Here is a 27,759-nt window from a genome sequence, read left to right on the forward strand (position 1 = left end):
ATCCCTGGCAGCACAGGGACGCTGCAGGGCCCTCGGCAGAATCAGCATCCACTTGAGTTTAGTCCCATTTTCTTTTCTCCTGAGCTCTCCCATTCTGGGAAAGCAGAGAAGAGGAACACACCCAGAGGGGAAAAACCTCCCTGTGTGTGTATCAGGGCGCTCGGTGAGGTGGGGAGCAGGGGTGTGACCCATTGCACAACCTGTCCCCACAACAGGACCCTCGGGGAACTGCTGGGGCTGCGGTGAGAGGGACCCTGGGGAGAGCAGGACCCTGGGGAGAGCAGGACCCTGGTGGAGCAGGACTCCAGAGTGAGCAGGACTGGGATGACCTGCACCACGGTGTTGTCCTGGAGGTGACGGGGAAGGGACAAGTGGCACCGTGGGACACTCCCAGGGTGACTGGGATGGGGCGAGGAGCACCCCAGGGGTGCTGGGGATGGGGGCACAGGCACCCAGGGGTGCTGGGGCCGCAGGCAGAGGCACCCCAACGGTGTCAGGGGTGGGGTGAGCAGCACCCCAGGGATGATGGGGCTTGGATAAGCACCCCCCCATGCAGGGGAGAGGGCACTGGGCGGAGGGGGGGCTCCCCACCACCCCCTCCCACCGCCTCCCCTCACCCCACCGCGGCTGCCCCGATCCCCGGGGGTCGCACAGGAGGGACGGGGGGGGGGGGCTCGGCGGCCGCCAGAATCCCCCCACCCTCCCCCGGTCCCCGGCGGGGCGGTGGCTCCATCGCGGTCCCCCCGCCCCCGGGGCGGGCTCGGCACCGTCCCGCCCCCGCCCCGCGCCTTATCAGCGGCGGGCGGGGGGCTCGCCCCACTCCCGCCCAGCGCAGCCGCCGCGGCGGGGCCGGCAGCACCCGACGTGCCGCACCATGGGCAGCCAGGGCTCCAAGGCGGCGGGCGGAGACCCCGACACCGCCAAGGCCAACGGGCAGGTGGGTACCGGGGGGAACCTCCTCGCGGCGCCGGGACCCCCCCCGCGCCCCGTCGGGGCGGGCGGGAGCGCGGAACAAAGGCGGCGGCGGGGAGGGGGCGGCGGTGGTCCGGGCATGGGGGTGGGTTCTTGTGCCCCCGGGGGTGGGGTGGGTGTTCTGCCGCCCGGAGGGACCCTCCTGCCCGGCGGGCACCGGGCGATGCGGCAGCGCCCGCGCCGCGCCCCGGGCTCCCCCCGGCACCGGGCGGGTCCCGTCCGCGCCGCGCCCCGGGACCGGGAGTGGAGCGCGGGCGCCGCCCGGTGGCAGCGGGATGGACCCCCCCCATCCACCCCCCTCCCATCGTGGATATCCCCGGTGCGACCCTTCTTCGCCCGGGCTCGGCGCACCCCGTTTTCCTCGGCTGGATTTCCCCCCCCCACCCCCCCCGGGACCCCGTTTTTCGCCGGTTGGGTGCCCCGCTCTGTGGCCGGTGTTTCCCGTTTCCACCGGCTGAAAGCCCCCCCTTTTCCTCGGCTGTCCCCGTTTCCACCGTGTGGAAGCCCCCGTTTTCCTCGGCTGGGCACCCCTCGGTGCCCAGCGCGCCCCTTTTCCCCGGTTGGGAGCCCCCTCTGTGCCCGGTGTTTCCCGTTTCCACCGGCTGAAAACCCCCCTTTTTCCCGGCTGGATGCCCCCCCGGTGCCAGGTGTATCCCTTTTTCCCTGCTGGGTGCTCCCCAGTGCCCGGTGAGCCCCTTTTCCCCCATAGGGGTGCCCCCCGCCCCATCCCCGATACACCCCCTTTCCCCGGATGGAAGCCCCCGGTGTTCCCGTCTCCACTGGCAGGAAAAACCCCCTTTTCCCCATCTGGATTCCCCCCTACCACCCCGTTCCGTTTCGCCCGCTGGGAGCCCCCCCCCCTTTTTGGGTTGGGGGGCTTGGGGGTCGGGGTTCAGGGTCGCGGTTTGAGGTCGGGGTTTGGGGTCTAACGCGGAGCTGCTCCATCCCCCCCCGCAGGAGAACGGCCACGTGATCTACAACGGGGACATGACGCCCAAGGTGGGGGTCGAGGTGTCCCCCCAGAACGGGAACGGCTCGGCTGAACCCCCCAAGGAGGAGAGCGAGGGCGAGCCGGGCGGGGGGGACGCCATCGAGCCCGCCCCCCCCGCCGACGGGGGGGACCCCAAACCCGAAGAAGGGGCCGCGGCCCCCAAGGACGCCCCCAAGAAGAAGAAGAAGTTCTCGTTCAAGAAATCCTTCAAGCTGAGCGGGATCTCCTTTCGGAAGAACAAGAAGGAAGCCGGGGACTCCTCTGGCTCCTCTCCCACGGAGGAGCAGCAGGGCAAGGGCGAGGAGAGCCCCGCGGGGGGGGTGCAGCCCTCGGCTCCCCCCGAGGAGGGGTCGGCGGAGGAGCAGGGGGGCCCCGGGGAGGGCAGCGAGGGAGCTGAGCCCAAGGGGCAGGAGGGGGAAGCCGGCGGGAGCAAGGAGAAGAAGGAGGAGGAGGAGGAGGAGAAAGAGAAGCAGCAGCAGCAGCAGCCGGCGGGGGAGAGCCAAGGAGACACAGCCAAACCCGAGGAGCCCTCGAAAGCCGCGGGGGCCGAGCCCACAACAAGCCCCGCGGCGGTGGAGCAGAAGGAAGAGTAGATTCCACTTGGCATCGTCCTCACTGGAGACTCTCACGCCGTCCTCTCCATCCTGGAACACCACGGACTCGCCCACACCCCCCCCAGCCCACCTAGAACTGACACCACTCCCCAGACCCCACACGCCCCCCTCGAGGTATCTCTTCCCCCCTCCCCTCCTTTTTCCCCGGTAGAAAAAGCTGGTTTGGATTCCCACACCACTGCCACCACTTGGAGTAGTTTTACCTGAATCCTTTTAAAAAAAAAAAAAAACAAACAAAACTGGGGGAGGAAGATTGTTATCCTGGACATTCACTGGAGTTTTACAGTTTGTAAGAAAAACAGATCCCACGTCCTGCTCTGGATCTCTGCGACCTCCAGACTGTCCCTTCTCCTCCCAGCAGCTTTCCAAGCCCACTGACTGTTCAATGGATTTTATTTTTTTTTCTTCTTTTTTTTTTTTTTTTTTTTTTGTGTTTTGTTTTTGTTTTGTTCTTTAAAAAAAAAAAAAAAAAAAAATTTAAAAAAAAAAAAAAAAAAAAAAAAAAAAAAAAAAAAAAAAATGGTTTAAAAAAAAAAAAAAAAGTTTTTTATAAAGTCAATATTGGCTTAAAACCAAAAAGCCAAAAAATTCTGCTTCTAAGGGAAAAAAAAAAAAAAAAAAAAAGGGTGTGGGGTGGAGAAAAATAAAAAAAAAAAAAATAAAAAAAAAAAAAAAAAAAAAAAAAAAAAAAATGGCCCAAAAAAAAAAAAAAAAAAAAACAAAAAACAAAAAAAAAAAAAAAAAAAAAAAAAAAAAAAAAAAAGCAGGAAAAAAAAAAAAAAGAAACCAAACCACAAAACAAACAAACAAAAAAAGCTGTACGGGGCTTTCTTGTAACATTTGAAAGGAATAAATGGTGACCCCTTTATGGGAGAGCTCGAGTCCTTCTTGTCCTGGATGCCAGGGAAGGGCCAAGGGAAGATGGCAGTTGCTTATTTAGTTCAACAGCTGCTGCATTTAATCACTGCTCACACTTAATTGACTTGCAGCAGATGTAGAGCCACAGCCACAAAGGACTTTCCCACACCAGCCCTGTCCCTACCCCGGGATTGCTGCTCAACTGGCTGCTGGGGACCTGTTTTTGTCGAGATCCAACCCGATTTTTCCTGGTGTGGGGGGGGTGGTGGATTGAAAAATCCGGTATTTTTCTCACAATGAGGGTTACTGGGTGAAATTCCCATTTTTTGAGCGTGGTTTCTCTGATATAAATTGGTGGTGGGTTTTTTTTCTTTTTAGTGGCTTTAGAGCAGGATTAGCTCCTCTCTGCTGAAAAGAGCACAAAAGGCGTGCGCTGGGAGCAAAGATTTCCTTAACAAAGGGAAATCCAAGGGCACAATGGTGCCTCTATCCCTTCTGTCACCTGCACAGGGGCTGAGGTGGCTTTTCCCGAGGAAAGGCGGCTTTTTTCCCAAGGAAGGAAGGAGCACAGCCCGGGGGAGCTGCTCCCGCCAGCCCCTCCATTTCATGGCCTGCTCCCAATTCCCATCCCATCCCAATTCCCACCTGCTCCTGCTGTTTTGGCTGGCAAAGAAGATGGAGAAGAGCAAAAAAAAAAGCCATTGTTTGCCCAACAGGCACCACCCTGGGAAGGGGTGAGGACCATCCAGGCTCCTCCCAAGCCTCGAGGTAGGTGGAAATGCCCCCAAACTCCTTGGTTTTTTGTGCAGCACATCCCTCTGGGAAGCAAAAACAAGGGGCCTGCTTCCCAAGGGAGCAGGGGAGTCATCCCTAGTCATGGAGGAAGGGGGTGGGGGTGGAAACAAAGGGGGTGTTTTGCCCCATTTTGACCCAGAGCTGTCCTTTCTGAGCCCGCCCGGGGTCTGTCACATCCCGGTGCATCCGCCCGAGCTGCAGCGTGGCAGCCATTTTAGGAATCCCTGGAAAACAGAGGGACTGCGGATGCACTCGGCACCGGGGGGGACAGGGTTGGAGGGTGGCTTTTGTTCCAGGAGGGGAGGATTTGCTCGTGTGCTCCGGTGAAAGGGATAACGGGGTTCCCCTTCCCCCCCCGAGGCAAGGGGGGGATGTTTGGGAAGTCAACTGTGCCCACACAAAGCTGCTTTTTTTGGTTTTTTTTTAGCTGTAAAAAAACCAGCAGAGTTGGCTCCTGTGGCCATTTCAGGTGTGATCAGCTGCACAATTAACCTGCTCCTAATTAAATTAGAGAATTTTTGTTCGCTCCGACGGAAGGTAAAACCACTTAAGCTCATCCAAATGGTGAATTAAGCTCGTGCAAATGGTGAATTAAGTTCGGCCCTTCCCATCATTAATTATTCCTTTTCCAGACGAGCTTTGAGCACCACAAAGTGCTGCAAGTCCAACCCCAAACCCAGTCAAGCACCAGGGATGCTGCTGGAGGAGAACCCAGCTGGAATTTGGGACAGAAAAACCACCCCAGTGACCCTCGGTTGGAGCTGTGAGCAAATAAACCCACTCCCAAAACTGTGGTGTTTTGAGTCACCTTTCCCAGAGAGAGGAGCCAGGGGGAGAATTTCAAGGCTGTTTTGTAAAATCCAAGGCAAAAGGAAAACAAACAAACAAACAAAAAAAATCCCCCCAGAAAACCAAAACCAAACCAAAACAGAAAAACAAACCACAAAAAACCCAAACCAAACCAAAACAAAAAAACCCCCCAAACATTTACAAATTAGACTAAAGCAATTTTTCAGGGAAGAGAGGGGGAAAAAAAGTAACAAAATTGGACATTTATAAAAGAAACTGATTTTGCACCGAGTAGATTCTAAACAAAACGTTTTGGTGGATGGGATTAAACACTCAACTCTCTTCCCAAACATTGTTACACCTGGAATTTTTTGTTGGGATCTACATTACTTCCAGCTGTGACTCTGAAAATGAACTGACCCCCTCACCCACCGAAGTGTCCCCTCTGAGCAGAAAGCAGGCCAGACTCACACCAACCATAGAAATGTACCAGTTTTTATTAAAAAGATTCTCAAAATTCAAAATAAACGCATCTTTAAAAAACCACAATATATTTCCCCTCCCCTTCCCCTCCCTCCCTCCCCCCCCCCCAGACACAAAGTTACACTGATCTCTTCTCTCGCTTCACATACAAACACTGAAGAGCAGGAGTGACACCCGGATCCAAAAGAGACTAAAAAACTCACGGTGGAAAAAACGGGAAGGGAGGGGGGAGGGGGGAAAGAAGCGTTTTAAAAAAATAAACCCTTTGAAAAAATAACCTGTGTTAAGTTTTTAGCAGCATTATTAGAGTTGAAACCCTCGGCAGCGCTCCCGGGGGAGGTTCCAGATCCTCCCCGAGGGCCGGAGGAATCCCCCTGAGGAAGGAGAGCAGCGAGTCGGAACTGCCTGAAAAACCAAACTTTTCCACCGAAAGCTCGGCTAATGATCAGCTGTACAAAAGGAGATGCTAAAGAAAGGGGCAGAGCCGGTCACAAAAGACCTTCGGGGGGTGAGATAATGTGTGGGAGGAGGACAAGGAGCTGTAAAGAGCGTTCAGAGCCCCATCTGCTGTTCCCTCAGGAAGGCAACAGATAAAAAAAAAAAAAAAAAAAAAAAAGGGTTCTTCGTATTTACTGGCCTTGGGAGGAAAATTCAATTTGAAAACGTTTGTAACTTCAGGTTGAAAAAAAAAAAAGAAATAGTATTTCAGTCAGTGACAACACTGAAATTCTCAGCCAGGCTGGGGGCTGGGCTGGAGAGGGATTGGGGATTTCTGCAGTGGTTTCAGCCCAGGACACGGATCAGTGCTGGGAGCCAAGGGCAGAAAAGCAGGAAAAACAAAGCCAAAGGGGCAGTAACTCACTTTCCCCCCCACAAAGAGGGGCACAGGTATAGAAAAAAAACAGGTATAAAAGCTCCATCCCTTCCCTTCCTCGAGGTGCATAATGCTGCCACACTCCCTGGATCTGCCAGATCTTGGAAAACTGAGCCACCACACACGGGGGGGTTTTCATTCTGCATTTTCCAGATCTGGGCTCTGTGGCTGATTCACTTAAAAAAGAAAAATTAATAAAAAAAAAAAAAATCACTTTTCAGGTTGTTTTTAGGCTGCTTCATCTCTTTCCACGAGTTTGCTGCAGGGAGGAACCAACTCTATTCAAGAACTGCACTATTTGACCCTGAGAAGTGGCACCAGCTTGCAGTTAACTTGCCACAGTGGAATCAAACTGAAGACCAAAGGAATAGTCTCTCACAGGCTTCAATTGGGAACACCACCAAAAAAAAAAGAAAAAAAAAAAAAAAGAATAAAAAACCAAACAAAAAGAATTCATGGCCATCTTTCCACCTAACCTGAAATGCAGATACTACTTCTACTTAAATTATTCTTTTCCAAGGTTATTTCAGAGGAGAGAGTGAAGGAAGTGATTTTTTTTGTTTGTTTGTTTGTTTTTTGTTTACAGACACGCTAAGGAGGCAGTGGAAGGCAAGAGTGAAAACTTCCCAGTCACCAAATCTGGGCAGTGCAGGTCTGGCTGCTCCGCAGAATCCTCCCCTCTGCTCCCAGCGAGGAGTGCAGCAAGGAATAATTTACAGTCCTCAAGTCATTTATACAATTATATAGAAATATATACAGAAACATATATAAAATATAAATCCTGTGGAATAGGAGGCAACCCGGGAGCTAAAAACCTACGACAAACTACGCACGGACAGGCCCGTCCAGCTCAGGTGGATTTTGGCTCTTCCTTCGCCCTGGGGAAGCAAGAAGGGAAGGATTTGGTTTAAACAGGCAGCTTGAGCTGTGTCCAGGCTCTAACAACAAGCCAGAGCTGCAGCCTTAAAAGTGCTGCTCATCTGGCCCATCTTCAGCTAAAATTTATAACGGAGGTGCAGTGTTTTGATTTTGATTTTTCAAGCAGCATTTTTGAGCCCTGAGAAGGCTCTCACAGCGTTTTATCAGGTGGGCTGCTCAACACCTGCAAACTTCTGCCCGTTCAGAACCTGTGACAAAGCCAGCCAAGCTGCCACATCACCCCCTCAACCCTCCCAGCAGATTCCAGACTCACCCTTTGGGTTCTGCTTTCTCCTCTTTCGCTTTTTCCTCTTCCTTCTCATCTAGGAAAAAACAAAGACACACGGCAGTGCAGTGGGAAAGTACCAGCCAGGCAGAGCTCCAGGTCCCAGCTCTCCTGCTCACCTTTTTTCTCCTCTTCCTCCTTTTCCTCCTCTGCCTTCACACGCTTGGCTTTCTTAAAGTTGGCGACGTTTTTGCGCCCTCCTTCCCCTTCGTCCTCTGAGTCGGAGAATTCCTCATCACAGGATATTCTCTTGTTGGAATTGCGGACTGAGTGTGAAGAGGACAGAGGTTGGTTGAATAGATTTACAAGTCAGGAGGCTCCAGGCACTAATTCTCTGGGTACATCTACTCACTGGAGTGAACTGAGGAGCCTACCTAAGTCAGGATTAGGCCACGATAAAAACACTGTACCTGCTGCATCTTTTAACTCATCCCTCCTCACTGCTCATGCCCAGGATCCAAGATCACATGGACAACTTGGATTAGGTACAGTGTGATGTCTAGACTTGACAGCATAAGCAGGTTAACCAGCCTCCCACTGAGAAATCTGTCTGCCAGATCCTAAAGGCCAATCTGGCTACAAACCACCATTTCCACCGTGGAAGACACTTCTGGCATCACACCTGACAGTCTCCCAGAAAGGGTTCTGTCCCAGCACCTACATCCCAGGAACTGCTTGAGCTCTCACATTAAAGTCTAGAGTTTCTCCACTATGGAAATCATCTGGCAAAGGGTGCAGTGCTCAGCATCACTGCTTCATCTTACGAAACACAAAACGGATTCAAACCGAGACTCCAGAACCGGGCAGATCTAAATCCTATACCCTCCTCCTCCTCCTCCTCCTCCTGCAGCTCAGGGCTCTTTGGCACCCAGCCAGACACAAGCACGTACTTGAAATGCGTTTCTCAGGGTCATCTTCCTCTTCATCTCCGCTGTCCTCCTGAACAGCATCCTCGGGGATGGGCTGCATCTGCACCCCGGGGGCGTGCGGGAGCATGCGCAGGTTCTCGAAGAGGCGCTGCCTGGAGCCACCCAGGGAAGGAACACCTCGGTCAGCAGGTGCCTCCCTGGAGGTCCCAGGGAAGGGCCAGTCCCCAGGAGGAGCAACCACTTACTTGATCTTCTCGAGGTACTCGTTGGTGTTCTGGTTGGTCATGTTCGAGGGGCTGATGTGGAGCTTGAAGTCTGGCCCGAAGTACTCGAAATAGTCGTTGTATGGAAGCTCTGCGGGCAAATGAAAAGGAATAAACACCAAGCCACCACCGGAATGGAAACTGGAACAGCTACAGCAAATCAGGGCATCCAAAAGCTCTCCCACAGAAACAACCGAGAGGTAACAAAAGCAATCTTGGCATTCCTGCCTCTGCCCCAGCAACACCTCTTCCCTGAGCTGTTCCAGAATGCCACTGGCCCTCAGTCTGGGAGAATTACCATTGGGAATTTCGGTGTCCAAAGCCACAGCAGTCTCATAGGTCCAGCACCTGGCCACGTTCCTGATGGTGTAGCCGCCCCCTCCCAGCATCAGCATGGGCAAGTTAAAACTTTTCACAAACTCCACACACTTGGCATGACCTGCAGAAAAAGCAGTGGGGGGGGGAGGAAAGATCACACTCATGGCATAAGAACACACTTTTCCATGGAATCTCAGTGATGCCAGCTCAGCACAGGCACTGTGTGCTCCTACCTTTGATGGTGAGGTTGAAGCAGCCCAGCCTGTCCCCGGAGAGGGAATCTGATCCGCACTGCAGGACAACAGCACTCGGCTGGAATGTCTCCATGACTTTGGAGATCACCTAAACAACAAACCCCTTGTTACACGCTCTGCACAGGACACTGTCACAGCAGCACAGTGACACCCATGTCAGCCAGGGCCACGAAGACATCCCTGGTGCTCCCACAGCTGCTGATTCCCCTGTCCTGGAACACTGGGGCTCTCACGCGCTGGAGCTCCCGGACAGGCCGCGATTGTTCGGGGGGAATAGAGCCCCTGGTGAGGCTCAGCACAGAAAACCCAATCAGCCTCCCCAAAGAATGGCTCCAGGGACAAAGTGTGGCCCACTGAGCGAGGAGGAGTTCACTTACAGGCTTGAATATGGCTTCATAGGACTCGTCGTCGATGCCGTCCCGGAGGGGATAGTTCACAGCGTAGTACTTGCCTTTGCCTGCACCAATGTCCTGTTGGAGGGAGAGAGGAGAGACCACAGCTCACCAGAAGTCCAGCTGGAACACCGAAACTGTGCTCCAAACTGGGAAGGGAAGCCTGGAATTCCAGCAGTGTCATCCCAATATTAAGCCCAGCCCGCAGTCCCAGTCTGGGCTGACCATGTCACTGCTTTAAAATGATATATATTTTCATTTCTATTATCACTCTCATGCCCGGGTGTCTTATTAAAAATAACTTGTTAAAAATAATTAGTTCGTTCCTGGTGCACAGTGGCTGCACCAGGATAAAAATGCTGCAGCTGCATCAGCAACAAACTCTGGGCAGGGCTGAAAAAAACACAACTCACGGGTGAAAGGCAGGAGAACTTAGATCAGAAAAATGTAATTCCACTAGAAAAGCACATAAAAAGAGGTAAAGAACCCTTCACCCCTGAGAAATGGGGCGTGGAAGTGCCAGAAGTCACAGAGGGACACCTGGATCTACCTGAGTGACACAGTTACCACCAGGACTCATTAACACAAAGAGCTGAGTTACAGGAAGAAATGCCAACAGGATAAATCCACTCAGAAACCCTCCCCCAAGAGCCTGGGTGACCAAGCAGCTACAGGTGACCAACACACCATTTTCAGAGCCCCTTTTCTCAGCAAAATAATGGTGACACCAAAGGCTTGGGTTCAATACTCGACCCCAGGCACAAAGCTCCCACTCCAGCAGCTGAACCTACACCTCTGCCCTCGGGAAAAGGGTGTCACTGTGAGAGCAGGAACACCCAGGAGAGCAGTGGCAGATGGAAAAGGGCAAATTCCAGGGCAATTTTCAGCCAGGCCTTCAGTCTCACCCGCAGGTCCCCTGTTCCTGGGAAGTATTCCCCGTACTTATGGAAGGACACGGTCATGACACGGTCCGTGGTGTAAAAGGCCTCCTCCACACCATCCCCGTGGTGAATGTCGATGTCGATGTACAGCACCCTCTGGTGATACCTGGGGGGCACAAAGGAGCCAGGGTATTCCATTTATTCAGAGTAAAGACTGCCTTCCCCAGCAGAAAAAACGAGAACAAGGGAATCTGGGGCTGGTTCCCAGGCTCCACAAGGGAAAGAGCTGCAGAGGAGGGACACACGCCTTGGTCAGCGGTGGAACAGACCCACAGAGGAAAATAAAGTGCCTTTTGCTGCTGAGGGCAGACTCAGCTCAGTTTATTCAGCTCCAGCCAATAAACTGCTTTTTTATGCCCAAGCCTCCCACTGAGGTCTGCCCTGAGCCAGGAGCTGTCACACGTGCCAGCTGTGCCCTCTTTTCCAGGGTGGGTGGCAGAGGGAAGGGACAAAGGGCACCGGCACAACGCTCCAGAAGCCTCTGCTCCCTGCACGGTGGATAACACAGACACCCCTGGAGGAGACACCCCAAAAGCTGACTCAGCCCTTCCTGGGAAAACACAGCTCCAAAAAGGCACCAAGAAGGCAAGGCTGGGAAGGAGGAGATGGGGCAGGAGGGGCAGACAGAGGGGTAGATGGTGCTGTCCTTACTTCAGGAGCTCCAGGATGGCCAAGACGATGTCGTTGACGTAACAGAAGCCAGAAGCCTCCGACTTCTTGGCGTGGTGGAGGCCTCCTGCCCAGTTCACTGCAATGTCTGTCTGCTGCTTGTTCAGCTTCACTGCACTGGCTGGGGGGGGACAGTGAGAGAAGGTAAAAACCAGAGCAAAGGGGTTGTGGCAGGGACGGGCCCTTCCCACGGCGCTGCTCGGGGGGGGGTTTGGGTCCTGCACAGAGCACGAGGGTTTAACACTGGATGTGTCCCCAGACTGACAAAGGGCAAAGGAAGGGAAGGGGGAAAAGGGGAAAGGGAGAAAAAAGAGGGAGAAGGAAGAAAGAGGAAAAAGGGGAAAAAGGGGGGAAAAAGGGGAAAGGGGGGAAAAAAGGTTAAGGGGAAAAAAGGGGGAAAGGGGAGAAAAAGGGGGAAAGGAGGAAAAAAGAGGGAAAGAGGAAAAAAAAGGGGAAGGGGGAAAAAAAGGGGAAGGGGGAAAAAAAGGGGAAGGGGAAAAAAAGGGGAAGAGAAGGGGGAAGAGAAGGGGGAAGAGAAGGGGGAAGAGAAGGGGGAAGAAAAGGGGGAAGAGAAGGGGGAAGAGAAGGGGGAAGAGAAGGGGGAAGAGAAGGGGGAAGAAAAGGGGGAAGAAAAGGGGGAAGAAAAGGGGGAAGAAAAGGGGGAAGAAAAGGGGGAAGAAAAGGGGGAAGAAAAGGGGGAAGAAAAGGGGGAAGGAGGAAGAAAAGGGGGAAGAGGGAATGCAGGTTCTGCTCTATCTGCACACATTCATTGCTTCCCATCTTTGCCTCAGAGCAAACAATGTGCCCAAACAAGTGCCCAGCTGTGGTCCCACTGAACACACCCCGGATTTCTCAGTGCCCCCAACAGAAGGCTTTGATGAAAGGTTTTATCCAACACCTCTTCAGCTGAACGTGCATTTAGGCAAAGGAAGTTCCCTTCCCTCAGCCCCCTCTGTAAACTCCCTGTGCAAGTCTGCCAGGATCAAAGCAAACGACCTGTTCCGTGGAATCTCCAGCCCTGGGACCAGAGAGCTCAGAGCTGCTCCAAAAACCACACTGCAGGCAGTGGCTGTGGGTGCTGCTGCACCACGTCACAGGAAACAACAGACCTGGAGGTGTCACTGTGATGTAGCAGCCACAGAGCTCTGTAGCACAATAACACCTGCCTGTCTGCAACTGTGAGAGCTGTGAAAGCATTTCAGTGTTCCAGCTCTGAGGGAACTCACTGAAACCCCTCAGCTCCTTGTTCATGTTCAGGCTTTTTGTTACAACCAACAGATAAAGCAACCCTGTTCTTTCCTCTCCAGGTTATCCCTGCCCACAGCAAGGTTTTAACAACTTTTTTTTTAATGTAAAGCAGCTCATGTTTGGTTTGTTTGTTGTTTTTTTTTTTTTTAATTAAATGCTGTTGCTGTGGTTTTGGTTTAACTCTACCACTGGTGATGCTGTTACACCACTTAAAGAGCCCTTCACACACTCAGTGAGGAAACCCAGACTAAAATGGAGAGGGATACATCAATATGCAGAGCTTGGGCTCACACGGGGAGAAATCTGGATCTAATTATTAAGGAAATCAGAAATAGGTTCACAGAGCTTCCCCAGCACCCCCTACAGCAATGTGTTTCCTGGACAGAACCACACAAAATGCATTTGCTTAAAAGGGAGAGAGCACACGACTTGTGATCTTACCCACAGAGCCTCCAGCAGAGAGCTGACAGAACTCAAACAGCCCATCAAACACAGGGCAGTCCTCCCCAACGTTAACTAGAAAAGAGAATAAAACAATTAGTGAGGTAAACCCACAAAAAAACCCCAAGCTTATATCACCACTCAGATTAGAAAGGCAAAGTGGACGAGTGACCAACATCAGCCAGTTTTTAGGTTCTCAGCAGAACTGCAGTTCTACCCTTGGCAAATTTCTGCTGGAACCACTTCCACTATTAAAAATAAAAAAAAAAAACCAGCAGCAGGTTTGTGCCTAATCCAGATTTGGCAAGGTTTGATTTTACGAACGGGAAACAAAAGTAAACCTGTATTTTTTTGTAACAACATCCGTGGAGTGTTTCCTCCTGTGCTTAACGAGAAAGGCACGAGCAGCACGAGGTGGAAAGTCATCTCCACAAAGGCTGGGTGAGGAGGGAGCCCCAATGCTCCCAGCTGGGGACAGGGACACCCAGAAGGAAGTGACTGTTCCCACTTTCCAGTTGTTTCAGCAGGGCAGAGTTTGGATAATCAGCTTGCAGAGGTGGCTGGAAACCTCCTCTGTTGAGTGAGGAGAATTTAAGTCACCGATTTCTGTGCGTTTCCCACCACAAGAAATTAAACCTGGTGCCCCTTTGGGTTACCCTGCCCAAGCCTGGCATCAGCAGAATCAGTTCATCCCCTTCACAGCTGCTCTCCAGCTACACAGAGGCTGCTCCTCTGCAGGGTTTGCTGAAGAAAAGCTCTGTCCTTGTGTCTTTAAGATGATTTTTCACATTTTGCCTTAGTTCTGGGGAAGTCACAGAGCAGAAAAACGTTGTCTGCCAGAGAGAGCAGTGTGTTCATGAGCTGTATCTGCTCCAGGGGTAAACAGGTCACTTTGGGGAAATATGCACTTTGCTATATGTCATTTGGTGTATTAAGGAATATCATGGACTGTAGGGAGTATATCACTCATATACCACATTACCCCCCTTCCTCTTATGTGCTTGGGTCTTAATATCTGTCCCCTTCAGCTCACACCAGGTTTCCAAGACCAAAATACTGTTTAAATGAAGCTTGAGCCTCCCCCACTCTGTCTGTATTTCCTAAAAATCTAGTTTGCTGCAGCCCCTGCCAAAAAAAACGTGAGCTCAAAGCTGCAGGGAGACCAAAACCAGGTCCCTGTAACCTTAAAATCACCATTAAAGAGCCTTTCCATGGGCTGGAGGGGTTAGAACAAGACATCAGCTCACAATAAACCATCCTGACACAAAGCTGCCAGGTATTAACGTGGATCTCAACCCTTCCAAACTGCCCTGAGAACCCTTCAGAGTTACTGCAGGTTTGGAGGATAATTGAGGAGAAAGGGGTTTTTTAGTTTGTTTGTTTGATTTACCCAACTCTTTCCCACCTCTGGTTGAAGACAAGCACATTAACTCAAAATCCATGCAGCTCATAAATGGAGCTGGTCAGTCACCTCTGAGCCAGGAAGGGAATTTTTTAGGAGAGTTCCCATCAAAATACAACACAAAAACAAAGACAGGTAGGTCAAAGGGTTTTGGTTTTTTTTGCTTTTTGGCTTGAGCCATCTTTAAAATGACTGATCTGCCAGAAAAATCAAAAGGGAAGTCAGGAGAAAGACAATTTCCCCCTGGTTCTCCCTGCTCTTTTTTATCCCAAACCTCCACAACAGGCCTCGGATTCCCCAGATCCATGGGGTGTTTTTTTTTTAACCTTGGCAGGACCTGCAGCCCAACTCACATCTTTGCATCTGCTTGCTGTACTCAGACATGTTGTCAGGGCGGATGGACCTCAGGAATTTGATGTAGTCATCACTGTGGTACTTGGTCATCTCCTCTGCATTTGCCTTGTGAGGACGCTGCGAGGACAGAAAAAGAAAAAAAAAATAAATTCCCCCTTTCCAATCCCAGATTTACTCCCAGGAACTACAAAAAAAAAAAAAAGAAGTATCAAACCAGCAGCGTTAAACAAGAGAAACTCGCTTTCTTTGGAAATGCCACTACTGGAGTGTGTCACATATGCAGAAACACAACATAAATTTAATTTGCAAGGGGAAAAAAAAGCAGCTTTCCAGTCTCCAAAGCTCCTCTGAAGCACAGAACATCTCTCTACAACACTCAGAAAAAAAACCAGAAATACATCAGCACAACCGTTAAGGGTTTGTTTATTTTTTTCCTCAGCAAGTCTGAAGCCCCACAGTTAAAACCTGACACATCAACTATGACCTTTCACAACTATTTCCCTCGATGAGCAGCCCCACAACTCACATAGATCTCCATCTTCCTGTAGAGGCCGTAGTTCAGCAGCAGGTTGTGGGTCATCCGGATCCTGTGGGGTTTCATGGGATGTCCTTGGCCATAATAGTAGTTCCCAACGTCCCCTGGGAGCAGAAAGGGGGTTGTTACAGCAGGGAAAAATCCCCCATTCCTTCCAAGGGAACCCCAACCAAGCCAGCAGGTCATCTGTCATTCATCTGTCCCTCGGAGGGGATGGGGTGTCCCCTCTTCTTTGCACAGGGATCTCCAGGGATTCAGAAAAGTTTATCCTGGATTCAAGTGGAAATTTAGGTAGGGAGTTTTTAATGCTGGTTCTGGAGAAGCCAATCCAGGCAGAGTCTGAGCCACAAACATCACACTGTGCAGGTGGAAGGTGTCCCTGCCCGTGGCAGGGGGTTGGAATTACATCACCTTTAAGGTCCCTTCCATCCCAAATCACTCCACGGTCCTGTAAGTCCAGAGGAGGCAGCTCCAGGTCTGGACCAGAGGAGTTCTGGGCAGCTGTGCTGACTCAGCACAGGAAAACCCCTCACACTTCAGGACTCCCAGGTTTCCTTGAGCAGGATCCACATGGGATTTTAATCCCAGCTCAGACAGTGCCTCACCCCAGGCAACAGCCTCTGCCTCACTTTCTCACTAATTGCCCCAGCGAAACGAGACCCAGGGCAGGTCCCTCTGGCACCAGCCCAGCCCTGCTCCGACACCTTCTCAACCCTTTCCACCCTTTTTTTTTTATTCCTTGCAATCCTCCAGAGGAATCCCAGGCCTTCCCTGCCACCCTCAGGGACACCAAGGCAACAAAGTCACCTTCCTGCAAGTTCATCTCCCCACAGGGATTGTCTCCTCCCCAGCCAAAGCCCAGCTCACGTTTCCCTCCCCCCGCTGCTCAATGGCTGAGGTTGGGTGGGGTTTTTTTTCCCCCCTCCTTTCCCAAGGAACTTAATTTTCCTGAAATGTACAGAAATTTAACTTTCAGATGGGTGCCTCCTGCCTGATTTGGCTGCAGCAGGCCCAGATCAAACGCTGCCAGGAGCAGGAAACGCTCAGGCAGCAGCAGGAACGTCTCCCAAGCCTCATTTCCTTGGGAAACCAGACGAAGTTGTTCATGGAGTTGTACAACTCCTGCTCCGTTTAGGAAGGCAGGAGACTCAATCCAGTCTGGCTGGTGACTCAGTTGGGAGAATTAATATTTCATCACCCAATCTCAACATTCAGGAGAAGCTGCTGCTTCCCCACAGCACCGGAGCTCTTCCCTCCTGTGGACGTGGATCTATTTTCAGTCAAAGTGGATGCAAATGGTGCAAATCCCACGCCCAGACAACTCTGCTGCTGGAATTTTTACCTGTCTCTGGGGCTGCAGGGAAATGGGGCGTTGTGCTCTTTCAGTACAACTTCAGAAAGCAGAATTATTTCCGGTAAAATGCGTCTTTTTACTGAAAATAATTCCGTTTTCTGAAACGTATGAAGGTGTTTTACCAGAGTAACCATCCCTACAGTAAAACATATCCCTAAAACTGTCCCTAAATCAAGCTTGGGGGAACTTAATACGAGATGTTTGTGACCCTAGATAGAAAATACAACCACAAAACTTCATGAAGCTTTAAAAAAATCAGCATCCTCTTCACCTCAGGCTGTCAGTGGAATGCCCTGGGCCAACCCTGACCTCCAGAGCCTGTTCCCTGTGCTGGCACATCCCACCAGGAATCCTGTGGAGCCCTGGACGAGTGTCAGAGCAGATTAAGAGACTGTGAACTCCACAGACACCTCTTCACCTGCTGGGGTTACACAAGTCCCTTCACGAGGAGCTTATAATGGAGAAATTACATCCAAACCCTTCCAAAAAAAGACCCTTTGGACACCTGATCACCTTTTCCCCACCCTCTGCATCCCACACTCCTCCTCCACCTGAAATTTAGGGCTCGAGGGACCCAAACCATCCCCCGGTGTGGAATTATCCCAGCACATCCAACCTTCCCTGCGTGGAAAACAAAAGCCCCAAAGCACAAGTGACCTCCTGGCCACCACTGCAGGTTGTGCCTCTGCCCCACAACAACAGCCACGCTGTGGATGTTTGTCAGCTGCTCAGAAAAGAGCAGTGAGGGAGGAAAGAAAAAAAAAAAAAAAGGCACTGAAACCTTCGCCAGGGTGTAAATTAGGGAGGGCAGCTCCAGACGAGAGTGTGGGACCTGAGCTTGTGCAGCAAAGACCTCAGGGGAGGCAGCTCTGCTCAGCATTTCGCACCAAACGACCGGTTATTTTGTATTTAAGGCATAATTACGTGCCTGCAAAGATTTATGGTTTGCTCCCAGCCCAGCAGGCTGCTCTGTGAGCACGTTATATCCCAAAGAGAGGGGTGGATTTCGTGGAATCACAGGATGGTTTGGGTTGGGGGGGAACTTGAAGAGCACCCAGTGCCACCCCCTGCCATGGGCAGGGACATCTTTTACTATCCCAGGTTGCTCCAACGTGGCCTTGGACATTCCCAGGGATGGGGCAGCCACAGTTTCTCTGGGAAATCCATTCCAGCCCCTCACCACCTTCACAGGGAGGGATTTCCCCCCAGTATCCCATCTGACCCTGACCTCCTACAAACTGAGGCTAAATTTGGACACGGAGACTGGTTTTTTTTCCCAACCTGCTGTGCCACTCTGGCACTCCTTGAGTTCAAACCAGGCATTTTAGGGCCCAAAGGCTCCCCCTGGCATTTTTGGAAGGCTGGTGTTGCCCAGGGAGCAGTTGTGTGGTGAAACTGGGCTCGATTTCACTTCACCCACAGCTCTAACCCTGCCTCTTCCTTGCCCTGCCCTTCCAAAGGCACTGAGTCAGTGACCCAGTACAGGTTGCAAACCTCCCATTTGACTTTTCCAGAGCAATAAAACCCCTCCCCACACGCCTGACACAGTCATTTGGAGGAGCCCCCTCCACGGGGGCACGTCCACTTAGGAGGAAAAAAGCAGCAAGAACAAGTTTTTATTTGATTTCAGACCCAAAACCACGATGAAATAGAGAATTGCACAACACCTCTCACACTGAGGGAGCAGAGTCTATAAAAAAACTGAGCCTGCCCATCACCAAAGGGGAGGGGGCTGTGAAGGCACAGGGGTGGCAGGATTGGGATTTCTCCCCCAGCCTGTGGGGTGGATGAGGGATCTGGGCAGCCCTAACACCCTGTTATTCCCTGCTCCAAAGGGATGGTTACACAGCCCCAAAGCAGCGCCTCAGAACCAAAGTGAGCCACCCCACAACCCAGCACATCCAGAGCCAGAACTAGAGGATGCTCCTGGCCACAGGAGCTCCCTGCAAACAGCCATGGCCACTCTGGCTCCCAGAGCCTTTGGGTTTGTTCCCTCTTGACACCAGGAGTGCCTCTTCCTCTGACGTGGCTCCAGGAGGATTCACCTCCCTGCGCTCCCCAAAATCCTTCTCCAGCACCTCAGCACAGCTCCCAAAGCCTCTCTCAGCCTGGTGCCCCTCTCTCCACTCCAGACCCCCCTCAGCCTTTCCTGCAAACTCCTCAGACTCCCACACCCTGCCCCACCCCAGCCCCCATCTCCCCCCAGTCCTGCTCCCCTACTTCCCCCCACTCTTCCCACTCTCCCCTCCAGTGCTCCCCACACCCCAGCCATGCTCCCCCACACCCCTCCCATGCCCCCCGGTGCCCCCAGCCCCAAAGAGGACCCCCCATAACCCAGCTCATGCTCCCCTGACCCACATATCCCTATTGCTCCCCCAGCCCTCAGTGACCCCAATCTCCCTCCCTGCACCCCCACAGCGACCCCACTACCCCTCCCACCACCCCCAGGGCAGCCCCACCGCGTTTCCCAGTGACCTACCCCAACACTTACCCCCTCCAGAGCATCCCCCACCTCCACGTCCTCCAGTGACCCCCATCCCCAAACCCTCACCTGCATCCCCAGTGACCCCCAGCAACCCCCAGTGACCCCCAATACCCCCCAGCACCCTCCCGTGACCCCCATTACCTCCCCAGTGACTCCCACTATACCCCCATTACCCCCAGCATCCTCCAGCACCCCCCCGTGACCCCCATTACTCCCCCAGACAATCCCTCACCCCATCCCCAGTGACCCCCATAGCCCCTCAGTGACTCCCATTCCCCCCAGTGACCCCCAATGCCCCCCTAGTGACTTCCCATTACACCCCAGTGATCCCATTACACCCCTGTAAACCCCACTCCCCACCCCAGTGACCCCCAATCCCCCCCCAGTGACCCCTAGCGCCCCCATTACCCCCCCAGTGACCCCATTACCTCGCCAGTGACCCCTTTACCCCCTCAGTGACGCCTATTACTCCCCCAGTAAACCCAACACTCCCACCCCAGTGACTCCCATCACCCCCCCCAGCGACCCCAGTTCCTCCCCAGCCCCCCCTCACTCCCACCCCCACTGCCCCCCTCGCCCCGTATTGCCCCCCCTCGCCCCCTACTGCCCTCCTCTCCCTTCCCGCCTGCCCCGCTCTCCCCGCTGCCCCCTCCCGCCCCTCTCCCCTCACCATCGTAGTAGTAGCAGACTTTGCGCTTCGTTCCCTGCGTCAGCGCCATTTTCCTGCCTCCCCTCAGCGCCCGCCGCCGCCCCGCGCACCCAACCCCGCCCGCCCCGGCCCCGCCGCCCTGCCCCCCGCTCCGCCCCGCCCAATCGCCGCGCGCCGGCCCCGCCCGCCGACCAATCGCGAGGCCGCAGCGCCACCCAGCAGGTTAGGCGGTACCTGGGCCGTACCACTGCGGAGGGGGGGCGCGGGGGGGGGGCTGCACCATCGCGGGGGGGGGGGGCAAAGGAGGAGGGGGTCAGGGTGGGTGGGGCGGAACCATTAGATTTTGGGGGGGGCAGATGGGGATGAACCATCGCGGGGGAAGGGGGGCACGGGGCCCCCCCAGCAGCCCCCCCCTCAGGACCGAGGGGTCTCACGGGGGTCAGCGGTGTCTGGGGGGGGTCGAGCAGCCCCCCCAGAATCGGGTTGTCCCATGTGGATGGGGCTGGGGGGGATGTCTCGCGGGGGTCGGGGGGGTCCAGCAGCCCCCCCCCCAAGGTCGGGTTGTTCCATGTGGATGGGGTTGGGGGGGTCTCACGGGGGTCAGGAGGATTTCGGGGGGTCCAGCAGCCCCCTCAGGGTGGGTTGGTGAGGGTGGGATTCGTCTCTGGTGGGTGTCACCCAGTGGGGTCCATCCCTGGTGGGCATCACCCCCTGTACCCCATCCCATGGCAGCCTGGCCCCGCTGCTGAAAAGGCCTTTATTTCCCCCAAAATGGGTCCTGCAAATGCCATGGGGGGGGGGGGGGGAGAAGAAGGAGCATCCCACGGCCAAGGGATGCCTCAGCCATCGCTGTTGGGGGGGTTCCTGCCCTCACCAGGGAGGTGGAGGAGGCACAGCCAGAGCAGGGCAAGGGGCTGCTGGGCCCCCTGGGCAGCTCCATGTGCAGCTGGAGGCTGGATTTCCACCCTGGAAAAACGTGGTGGGCACCCACCGAGCCCCCCGTGCCAGCCCGATGCCGCTGGGGGTCTGCCCTGGCCGTCCATCCCCTCCTGAGGGGGGTGAAATCTGCCGCTCCCAAAGTCTGGAGCGCTCCAAATCTTTACTGCCGAGGTCCAGGGGAGAGTCCACCAACACTGTGATGCTCATGGAGTCTGGGGGGGTTTGACGCAGAGGACCACTCCCAGCACCCCAACACGGGGGAGTGGGTCCTGTGGCCCTTCAGGGCTCCTGCTGGTACTGGCCCTCGGTGGCGGTGAAGAAGTCCTCGAGCACACTCTTCATGTACTCGAAGGTGGGGCGCTCCTCGGGGCTCTCCTTCCAGCACTGCCTCATCAGCTCGTACAGCTCCGCGGGGCAGTTGTCCGGCTGCGGCATCCGGTACCCCCGCTCCAGGTTCTGGATCACCTCGGGGTTGGTCATCCCTGCCGGGGCGACGCGTGGGACTCAGTTTGGGTCACCCCCCTGTCACAGGTACCGCCCTGGGGCTGCTCATCCCTGCCTGGACATTGCTTGTGGGTCTCAATTTGGGGTCCCCCCCCACATTGTAGGGACCACCCCAGGGCTGGTCATCCCTGCCAGGACAATGCACAGGACTCAGTTTGGGTCACCCCCATGTCACAGGTTGGTCATCCCCTCCTGGACACACACAGGACATCAAATTGGGGTCACCCCCATGTCACAGGTTGGTCATCCCCTCCTGGACACGCAGAGGACACTGAATTGGGGTCACCCCCATGTCACAGGTACCACTCTGGGGATGGTCACCCCTGCCAGGACATGCACAGGACATCAAATTGGGGTCACCCCCATGTCACAGGTACTACTCTGGGGTTGGTCATCCCCTCCTGGACACACACAGGACATCAAATTGGGGTCACCCCCATGTCACAGGTACTACTCTGGGGTTGGTCATCCCCTCCTGGACACACACAGGACACCGAATTGGGGTCACCCCCATGTCACAGGTCCCACCCCAAACCCCCTGGGGAAGTTTCCACCCCCTTCCACCGCCTCCAAACGCCCCTCCAGGTGTCTTTTGGGGATGTGCCTCGGGAAGGGGTTGGATCCCTGGCTGCGGAGGAGGGCAGGGAGCCAGGCTGGGAGCGTGTGTGCGTGCGGGAGTGCATGTCCACACTCGTGGGCGTGCGCTCGCGTGTGCCAGCCCCGCTGCCACGGGAGATCCTTCCAGCTGCCGGGAAATCCTGACCTGGATACGGGATCCGGCCGTAGGTGACGATCTCGGTGAGCAGGATCCCGAAGGACCACACGTCCGACTTGATGGTGAACGTCCCGTAATTAATGGCCTCCGGCGCCGTCCACTTAATGGGGAATTTAGCCCCTGGAAAAAACAGCGGGAGGGGAGGGAATGAAGCGTCCTGGAAGAGCTGGGATCACCCCTCTGTGTTTAATCTGCCGTGAAACCCCGGGTCAGGCTCAGTCCCTGCCGATGACCTGGGTTTGGTGGCATCCAGCCCCCCCCCCGGTCCCCCACTGCTCGGCGGTGGGCTGGCACCCCTGTCCCTGCAGTAGCCACCAAAAGCAGGGTCGCGTGGGCAAACAGGGTCCTGCAGCCCCCCCCGCGCCCCCCTCCCCAACTGAGGGGAGAGAAGTGGAGGAGTAAAAAGTGTCCCTGCACCCCCCTCCCTGCTCCCCCCTCCTGCAGGTCCTGTCACTGCACCCCCCTCCTGCTCCCGGGGCACGGTGGGGACCCCCCCAGAGGACCGGGGATGGGTGGGGGTCCCTCCTGCCGTGTCCCCAAGCTCTGTGCACCCCCGGGGCAGGGCGGGGAGGAGGGGTCCCACCCTCTCGAGCCGTGTACTCGTTGTCCTCGATGAGCCGGGCCAGCCCGAAATCGGCGATTTTGCAGCACAGCGCCTCCGAGACGAGGATGTTGGCGGCCCTCAGGTCACGGTGGATGTAGTTCTTGGCCTCGATAAAGGCCATGCCTTCGGAAATCTGTAATTTGGAGAGGGGGGTTTACAATGAACAGCCCTGGCTCCGGCCCCGCAGAGCCCTCCCAGCCCCAGCCCCGTGTCCCTGCCCCCCTCACCTGCGCAGCCATGTCCAGGAGCTTGTTGATGCCGAGCTTGACTCCCTCCGAGGTCTTGAGGAAGTCCACGAGGCTGCCTGCGGGGAGGGCAGCAGGTCTGAGCAGCAAAACACACACTGCCCCCCTCCCCAGCACCTCGGGGTCGTGTGGTGGGAGGGGGTCACCAGGGCACTGTCACCCACTGCAACCCAAAATGTGGGGCTGGGAAGCTCACAGTGCCCCAGGAAGGTGGGCAGGGGAGGGTGGGCAGGAGAACACCCTTCCTGCAAGGTCCTTCTCCCCTCCTTTATCCCCGAGACAATGCAAAGGCAGAGCGTGGCAGGGATGCCAAAAGCGGCTGGAGACACATAAACCGGCACGAACAGCTGGATGGGACAGCCAGGAGCTGGAAGACTGGACTTTTGGAAGTGCCCAGGGAAGAGGTGAAGTCCCCACCCCTGGAGGTCTCCAAGCAACGACTGGATGTGGCACTCAGTGCTCTGGGCTGGGCATCGGGCACAGGCTGGACTCGATCTTGGAGGAGTTTTCCAGCCTGAATGGCCCCTTGGCCGCGTGACCACGTCTCTCCACAGCTCCCCCAGCCACCCCCACGCAGGGTGGGCAGCGCCTGGGGGGGGTCTCACCCTTCTCCATGTACTCGGTGATGATGTAGATGGGCTCCTTGGTGACCACGGCGTAGAGCCGCACCAGCCGCGGGTGCTGCAGGTTCTTCATGAGGTTGGCCTCGGCCAGGAAGGCGCTGGGGGACATGCTGCCCGCCTTCAGGCTCTTCACAGCCACCTTCGTGTGCCCGTTGTAGAAGCCTGTGGAGAGCCGGGAAGAGCAGGATGGGGAGAGGGACCCCCCCGACCCTGGGGATGGGTGGCAATGGCAGTGCCAGCCAAGCAGGCAGTGTGGGGGCTGCTGTGTGGGTCTGGAGCATCCCAAGGCAAGACTGCACGAGGAAGAGATGCTGTGGGTTGCAAAGGTCAGTGGAAGGCTGTAAAGTTTGGCTTGAAGAGGGACTCTCACACCCCGGACTGTCGCGGCGTGGCCGGAGGATTTTTGGGGCGGTCACAGCCCTGCCCTGGGCTAAAATCTGTGATCACACCTTAACCCACCAGGCAGATACCGTAACGTGTGGCTTTCGGTGACCACGAGGACAGGAGGTCACTGGGTTTTGAGCAGGAGGGGGAGCTGGGGGGGGCCAGGCAGGCCTGGCTCTGGGTGGGAACCAGGAGGGGACTTCGTGGGACAGGCAGCGCCCGTGGGAGTGAAGGCAGAGACCCCTCTTTAGTGAGGGGGAGGAGCAGGGCAGCCCCAGTGCCTTCCCCACCTCAGCACTCAGCAGCAGGAGGTGCTTTTATGGCTGGATCACCACACTCTCAAGGCCCCGTGCTGCCTCCAAGCCCCCCACTGTTCCCAGAATTCCAGCCAGAGCCACAGCAAGGGACATTTCCCAAGTGGGGACAAAGCCAGCAGCTGTTCCCATCACGAGCAGAGCCCAGCTCCACGAGGACAGGACTCCTGTCATTCCATCCTGGGTGGCTGGGATGGGAGAGGAGGAAGCTTGGGCTGCTCTGGGTGATCCAGAAGGATTCTCCCTTCTCCCAGAACCCCTGTGGAAAGCCATGAGTCCCACACCCGGGGCTGTGCTGGCTGCTCCATGAGCGATCCCAGCTGGATCCCTCCCATCCCGTGGGGCCCCAGTTTTGCCCTGACTCACTCACCCATCCAGACCTCTCCGAACTGCCCTGCTCCCAGCTTCTCCACCAGCTTCAGGGACTCCCTGGGCACCTCCCACTCGTCCTGCCACCACGGCTTCTGCGGCTTCTGCGTCCGGCAGGGTTTGCCCAGGCGGGTGCAGAGCCCGTCGGAGCTGCCTGGGGTTGGGAGAGGAATGGGGGCGTCAGGGCAGGCAGAGGCACTGGGAGCCGGGCACAGGCCGATGACTTGGCTGGGGCACATGGAGCAGCGTGTTCTGCTCATCCTATCCCATCCCATCCCATCCCATCCCATCCTGTCCCATCCTGTCCCCATCCCATCTCGTCCCATTCCCATTCTGTCCTGTCCCATCCCATGTCATCCTATCCCAGTCCCATCCCATCCTATCCCGTGCCATTGCCATTCCATTTTGTCCCATTCTGTCTAATTCTGTGCCATTCCCATTTCATCCTGTCCTATCCCATCCTGTTCCGATACCATTTCCCATCCCATCCAATCCTATCCCATCCCGCCCCATTCCTGTTCCATTCCATCCCATCCAATCCCGTCCCATCCCTCTCCCATCCTGCCCCATTCCTATTCCATTCCCATCCCATACTTATCCCATTCCATCCTGTCCTGTCCCATCCCATCTGGTCTCATCCCACCCTATTCCATTCCATCCTGTCCCATCTCACCCCCATCCCGGTTCCACCCCATCCCGCTCCATTCCCACCCCGTTCCCATCCCCCCTGGCCATCCCATACGTGTGTAGTGCTGCACCAGCTCCCTGAGGCTGCCGAAGGGGACGCGGGGGGAGATGTAGAAGCCACCGTTGTCCATGTTCCGGATCTTGTAGTGCTTCACCGTCTCCCCCTGGGTCTCATCCAGGTCCCGCACGGACAGCGAGTACGAGCCTGGGGACACGGGCACCGTGTGGGTCCCCCACAGCCCTCCCAGTGCTTCCCAGGGCCTCTCCCAGTGCGGGAAGGTACCTTTGGAGGTCTCGCTCTCCCGGATGAGGAAGGAGCCGTGCGTGTTGCCCGACGCCAGGAGCTGCCGCTCGGCGTCCTTGCGGCTGATGTTCTTGAAGAACCACCTGGGGACACAGGGATGGGGGGGGTGGTCAGGCTGTGCCTTCACCCACCAGCACTTCTGGGGTGCTCCTGGCTCCGTCCCCCTCTGCCAGGGCACGGCTCCCGCTCCATCCCTACTCACGGCTCGGGCTCCAGGCTGTTCACCAAGGCCACGAAGTTGTAGGGGATCAATCCCTCCTGGCCGGTGGTGAGCGACTGTGCCTTCCACCACTCCCCATTCCTGCAAGGACACAGCGAGGTGAGACCCCCTTCCAGCTGCCAGGACCCTGCACAGCCCCCCCTGCCAGCACAGGAGCTGTGGGGCCGTGCCAGGGTCGGTGCTGGGACGTGGTTGGCGCTCGCTCACTCCTCCAGGACACGGAGCTTCTCTCCCTTCCGCAGCCGCAGGTCCCCGTCGTGCTTGGGCTCGTAGTTGTACAGGGCCACCACCAGCTTATCTGGGGGGGCAAGGGGAGGGACAGGGTGGCAGTGGCCAGTTTGGGGGTGTCCCAACCACCCCCCACCACGGCCAGACCTCACCTTGCATGGGGGAGCACGGCGGGGACGTGGACTCGTAGGACACCAGAGGGTCTTGCGCCTCGGAGCCGTTGCGGATCAGCCTCTGCCAGGGGATGAGGAGCCTCGTGAGTCCTCACCTTCCAGGGTTTGGCCACCCCATGGCCACCTCTGGAGGCTTTTGGCCACCGGGATGGGGGTCTCTCACCCCCTCCTCACCTGGTTCTTGCTGCCGGAGTCGATGGGGTAATTGCAGTGCTCACAGATGTCGATGTTCTCGATCCAGTCCTCGTCATAGTCTGAGCTGCAGCAGCAGCCCATGGTGCCTGGGGGGGCAGAGGTGGTGAGGGGAGCCTTTACACCCCCAGGCTCCCCTCTCCTCCCGCTCCAGCACACCCCTATCCCTACATCCATCCGTCTGGCTTCCCACCTGGCATGGCCCATCCTGCACACTCCTCAGCTGAACTGGGGACATCCCCTGGCTCTCTGTCACCAGCCCTTATTTCCTCCTAATTTATTCTGGCCTCGTTAATTAAAACCACTGAAGGCAATTAGTCCCCCAGCCTGAGGCTCCCCTTTCCCACCAGTTCCTTCCCACCCTCCATCTCACCCACCTCCATCCTTCCCTTGGGCTGATCCCTCTGTTCCTCAGCCAGATAACAACCTGATCACCAATACCCCCTTAACAATTAATACACTCGTGCATGGCCCTTGTGTTTGATGACGTTTGGCTGGGCCTGGCACCCCCCAAAAGCAGCTCCTGGGGTCAAAGGTGGATGTGGGCGCTCCCCACCCACCCTGTGCTGCCTCTGATTTCCATCTCCCACGAGATCTCGGCCTCTCCCCCCACACTCACCCCCATTTCTCCTGCATCAGGGATGTCCTTAACCCCCCACCCCTGCTCCGGGGCCCCTCATCCTGTGCAGCTCACCCTGAAACATCCAGGAGGATGTTCCACTTCAACCTCGAGGACCAGCCCTGGTGACACGGAGCTGGTGCGGGGCTGTCCCCAGTGTCCCCGGCACCCTGGTGTGGGCAGGGATGTCATGAGTGTCACAAGGGCTCTGCAGAGCACCCGGGCACCTCTGGCCTTCCCGAAAATGCTGATGATGGCACAAAACCCCCATGGTTTTGGGAGCCCCACGGTGCATCGTGTGGAAACGGCGGCCCACGGCCCCGGAAAAAGCTCTTCCGCAGAATCCCCCACGCCCACACGGCTGGGACTTGTCTCCACCAGCACCTGGCCTCCAAACCCTGCTCGCCAGGCTCAGCTCTGGGGGCTCTCTGGGGGCCCTGGCGTGGTTTCCACGGGCTCTGGGAGCCCCGAGTCACCACGAGCCAGCCTGGGTGTGTCTGTCCCACCACCCCAAAACCGGCGGCCGCTGCGCCGGTGCTGAGTGGGAGCTCTGATCTGGCAGTGAGTGGCATGGCTGGGAGGGTCCCCATCCTCTCCTGGTGCCCTGCTGAGCTCTGGGAGATACTTTCCTGGGAGAGAGACTAGCTGCTGGCACTGCTGGCACCACTTTGGCCTTGCCATAAATCCATCTCTTTCCATGCTGGGGGCTTCATTTGAGTGGGCACGTAGGGAAGAGGCTTACAGGGGGTCCCCAGGGAGGGTGCAGGGTCCCCGGGGTGCTGCTAGCCCCCTGTGCCACCAGCCTCAGCCAGAGGATGCTGCCAG

The 27,759-nt window shown here is 55.9% G+C and overlaps 3 protein-coding genes across 5 annotated transcripts; 1 reads left to right on the forward strand and 2 right to left on the reverse strand.

Annotated features, from left to right (window-relative positions):
- Positions 1-820: 820 nt before the first annotated feature.
- Positions 821-2,974, forward strand: MARCKSL1 (MARCKS like 1). Its single transcript, XM_027728390.2, has 2 exons — positions 821-937; positions 1,930-2,974. Exons 1-2 carry the CDS (start codon positions 875-877, stop codon positions 2,554-2,556), a joined length of 690 nt encoding a protein of 229 aa, XP_027584191.1. The 5' UTR covers positions 821-874; the 3' UTR covers positions 2,557-2,974.
- A 4,170-nt stretch (positions 2,975-7,144) lies between these two features.
- HDAC1 (histone deacetylase 1) lies at positions 7,145-19,879 on the reverse strand. The gene is made up of 14 exons (XM_027728389.2): positions 19,776-19,879; positions 15,258-15,370; positions 14,731-14,848; positions 12,976-13,050; positions 11,269-11,407; positions 10,582-10,723; positions 9,662-9,754; positions 9,264-9,372; positions 9,011-9,151; positions 8,695-8,803; positions 8,471-8,601; positions 7,700-7,846; positions 7,569-7,617; positions 7,145-7,254 (listed from the first exon to the last, which is right to left on the reverse strand). Exons 1-14 carry the CDS (start codon positions 19,822-19,824, stop codon positions 7,227-7,229), a joined length of 1,443 nt encoding a protein of 480 aa, XP_027584190.1. The 5' UTR covers positions 19,825-19,879; the 3' UTR covers positions 7,145-7,226.
- Positions 19,880-20,873: 994 nt separating this feature from the next.
- LCK (LCK proto-oncogene, Src family tyrosine kinase) lies at positions 20,874-26,399 on the reverse strand. Of its 3 annotated transcripts, none has more exons than XM_039387111.1 (12): positions 26,312-26,399; positions 26,103-26,153; positions 25,930-26,020; positions 25,705-25,803; positions 25,482-25,585; positions 25,254-25,403; positions 24,513-24,665; positions 23,427-23,606; positions 22,804-22,880; positions 22,556-22,709; positions 21,961-22,092; positions 20,874-21,175 (listed from the first exon to the last, which is right to left on the reverse strand). In XM_039387111.1, the coding sequence occupies exons 1-12, from the start codon at positions 26,397-26,399 to the stop codon at positions 20,973-20,975; spliced, it is 1,482 nt and encodes a 493-aa protein (XP_039243045.1). In that variant the 3' UTR covers positions 20,874-20,972. The 3 variants fall into 3 exon arrangements, with proteins under 3 accessions (XP_039243045.1, XP_027584188.1, XP_039243046.1); XM_027728387.2 differs by having other exon boundaries at positions 26,103-26,184; positions 26,298-26,399; XM_039387112.1 differs by lacking the exon at positions 24,513-24,665 and having other exon boundaries at positions 26,103-26,184; positions 26,298-26,399.
- Positions 26,400-27,759: the final 1,360 nt, after the last annotated feature.

This window comes from Pipra filicauda, unplaced genomic scaffold, assembly GCF_003945595.2.
Source record: "Pipra filicauda isolate LSUMZ 115617 unplaced genomic scaffold, ASM394559v2 scaffold531_size399970_pilon, whole genome shotgun sequence".
NCBI lineage: Eukaryota > Metazoa > Chordata > Aves > Passeriformes > Pipridae > Pipra > Pipra filicauda.